The sequence below is a fragment of the Morus notabilis genome, unplaced genomic scaffold, assembly GCF_000414095.1.
Source record: "Morus notabilis unplaced genomic scaffold, ASM41409v2 Scaffold218, whole genome shotgun sequence".
Lineage (NCBI taxonomy): Eukaryota > Viridiplantae > Streptophyta > Magnoliopsida > Rosales > Moraceae > Morus > Morus notabilis.
In genome coordinates this window covers 315,468-318,782 of record NW_010358631.1, presented here as the reverse complement: position 1 = coordinate 318,782, position 3,315 = coordinate 315,468, and the positions used below count along the sequence as shown (strand labels likewise).

Sequence of the window (3,315 nt, the reverse complement as noted above, 5' to 3'; positions counted from 1 at the left end):
CCACATCTGTGAATTATAATTAATTATAACTTTGTGAAGCGCATTATGCCACAAATATTGACATGTTACACACACAAATACGTAGCACAAGAGCGTTTTCGACAAAATATGTACAAACAGGTTGTAGTACTAACTACAGCATTATTTACATTACATATATTACATATATAATATGGTACTGCATTTTCATACAAGTATGTGACACAAAATTATTTCAAGCTCACTGCACGTTGGTGAAACGCAGATAGTACTCCTTCTTGGGCAGGAACATTCGCTTAGCATCGTCGGAAGAGACGTTGGGGGAGATGACGACGCGATCGCCGGGCTTCCAGTTGGCCGGGGTGGCGACCTTGTAGTTGGCAGCCTTGTGGAGGGAGTCCAGCACCCTTAGCACCTCGTCCATGTTGCGCCCCGTGCTGGCCGGGTATAGGAAGCTCAGCTTCACCCTCTTGTCCGGCCCCACAATGTGTAGGGCCTGCGATGGCAGTTGGTTTCCTGATGAGTCCTTCTCGTCACGGTCCACCATGTTGAGCTGCTTTATAATCTCTCTGTTGGGGTCGGTCATGATTTGGTAGTTCACTTTGCAACCACTCTCCACATATTAATATGATCAATGTGCACACAAATATACTAATAATATTAGATGTGCTACTGGTTGTTGAAAACAATGTCATTAATTAACATACTGCTAATTTAATATTATAATTGCATAGAACAGAATTGTACTTAATTCTTTGATGGTGCATAATCCAATATCACATCATCAAAATAATAACTAGATATACACAACAAAAGTACAATTTTAAGATCCCAATTTTCACTCAAAAAAAAAAGTTGCAATTTTAAAATCTCAATTTACATATAGCAATTCTCCTATTCCACTGATTGTTTAGTTTTTTTTTTTTTTTTTTTTTTTTTTTTTTTTTTTTTTTTTTGGAAGGGAACTGATTGTTTAATTACTATATGATATAATAGTACTTGTTTTAATTACGACAAATAACTTGCCTTCATTTTCCCGCTCAAGAAGTACTCAATATATTCAACGGTTTAAATTAGCATTGCGTCGTATCTATATCTATATTTTAATAGTAGGCTAAGAATTGAGGAATAATCATATATAGTTGGGATCCAAATGCTTCAAAACCAAGGCAGCCCAGACCATAAACTTTATTAGTCAAAAGATATATTATGAGATTATCGAATTATATTAATACTTCCACGGTACAGACTAGACGTTTATTATATATATGATACTAGTTTAATTAATTACAACAAAATCATAATCTTTTAGGGCCTCTCTATATATGCTTCTTCTGATTTTCAACCAGATATTTATTCATAATGTTTTTTTACTCTATTTCTCAAACTAGAGATGATATTTAACATTTCTTTTTAAAAAAAAAAAAAAATTATGTAGACGATACTGTTTAATTACACCTTATGCTAACTCCTCTTTTGGCTAAGAATATCTTGTGGTACTTTGAAATCCATAAAACTACCCGAATCTCTATTCGGACCATTACATAAAGATGATTTTTATATGCAAATTCGTCTGGTTATATAACATTGTGACACAAACTCTCTCTCTCTCTTTATGGCATTTTGAGCTTGTTTAGTTCGCTGATTCGAGTTTTTAATTCGATATTCGAGTTTTTAATTCGAGTTACGATGTGATTTTATATGAGAGCTTTTTACTGTAACAAAACTCAAATTTTAAACTCAAATCGGTGAAATAAACGGTTATGTGTGTGCCTATTTAAAATTCAAGCACCATAAAAATAAAGAAAGAAAGAAAGAAAGAAACTGACGTTGTATTCTTCGATATCCTTGATCCACTCCTTATTATGAGAATGGACATCATCGCAGGACAAGCCAACAAGCTTCACTCCTTTCTTTGCAAATTCCCCTGAATACTCCGCCATCTTACCCAGCTCCGTTGTGCATACGGGCGTGAAGTCACCTACATTTAAGTACATATATATATATATATATATATGTGCATGTACGTACTTTTTTAGTATATTATGCAATATATCTGGTGTCTATTACATAATAGCTACTCAGCTAAAAAAGGGGGGAAAAAAAAGAGAACGAAACAAAAATGACAAAATAACTAAACTATGGCACATAAGTACTACATAAGCCAAAGTTGTTTAAGGAAGAAATTTGATCATATATATATAACTACTACGAATCAGTATTGATCATGCAAAACCTTTATGACAAAATTTCAGAGGAAAAACAAAACAGAAATATTCATGGAAAACACTGACACGTATGTATATATATATGTATGTATGACATTATATATAAATTATAATACATATCACGAGTTACCGGGATGAGAGAAAATAATAGCCCAAGCATCGCCAATGTTGTCATGGAGAATGATCTTTCCATGGGTGCTTTCAGCTTCAATGTTGGGGATTGTGTCTCCAATATTGAGTCCTGGCATTTTCACTTCACTTCCAAATCAAAATTGCTAGATATTTCTGATGATTTTTTTTTTTATTTTTGATTGTTAGAATTCCCTCTCTTATAAGTTGAAGTTGATAGTATTAATTATAAAGGGTGGGAAAGTGTGGTGCATGAAGGAAACGTGGCATGAAGGCTATTGCTCTTCTCCCGCGTGTCTATTGCATTTAGCATGACCCATTGACTTTTTTTTTTATTTTTTAGTTTTTGGAAAAAGAGATTAAAGTTGTGTTTGGAATAAGAATTCATGATATAGTTTGGATTATAGTTTGTGGCTTGCTGTAGTATTTTTTTTTCACAAAAAATACATTTAAACTGAGAATAATTTTGAATCATAATTCTGAATCCATAAACCAAACGTCCACTAATTTTGAAAACAAAACCTGAAGCTATACACTTTCAAATTGCCTCCTAATCTTTAAAAAATAACATTCTCACACACCCTGCTCAATACAAAACTGATTAAAATAGTCCTTCTGTCAACTTCCATTTATAAAATGGACTGAATGTCTTAGGTGTCATTTTTTAAAAATCAGTTAATAAGGGACATTATATGTTATCTCAAGAATAACTACCTAATCTAAGAGAGGGGTGAATTGGATTTTTAATATGTTTTTCAAAATTATAGCAATTATTAAAAATTAGAGTAAATTGCAATGATGATCATGACACGGTAATTTTATCGAACAAAATATGGATGTAATATTTGAATCGATCAGTTGTACTCTGGATGCATTTTGATTTTTATGAACACGCGGGTTACGAATTGTGTGAGTTTAAATATTTGAATTTAGATTTTTATGTTTAAATTTATATGTGAGATTTTTTGTGATTCGAATT

At 32.5% G+C, this 3,315-nt stretch overlaps 1 protein-coding gene across 1 annotated transcript; it reads right to left on the bottom strand.

Annotated features, from left to right (window-relative positions):
• Positions 1–220: 220 nt before the first annotated feature.
• LOC21397119 (1-Cys peroxiredoxin) lies at positions 221–2,455 on the bottom strand. Its single transcript, XM_010092864.1, has 3 exons — positions 2,338–2,455; positions 1,809–1,960; positions 221–592 (listed from the first exon to the last, which is right to left on the bottom strand). Exons 1-3 carry the CDS (start codon positions 2,453–2,455, stop codon positions 221–223), a joined length of 642 nt encoding a protein of 213 aa, XP_010091166.1.
• Between the last annotated feature and the right edge of the window lie 860 nt (positions 2,456–3,315).

Excerpts from the sequence above, each read along its gene's own strand:
- LOC21397119 (XM_010092864.1), bottom strand. The coding sequence starts at position 2,455 with ATGCCAGGACTCAATATTGGAGACACAATCCCCAACATTGAAGCTGAA. Across the intron at positions 1,961-2,337 it reads TATTATTTTCTCTCATCCCG|GTGACTTCACGCCCGTATGC; the intron begins GTAACTCGTGAT and ends ACTTAAATGTAG. Across the intron at positions 593-1,808 it reads AGGATATCGAAGAATACAAC|AGTGGTTGCAAAGTGAACTA; the intron begins GTCAGTTTCTTT and ends TAATATGTGGAG.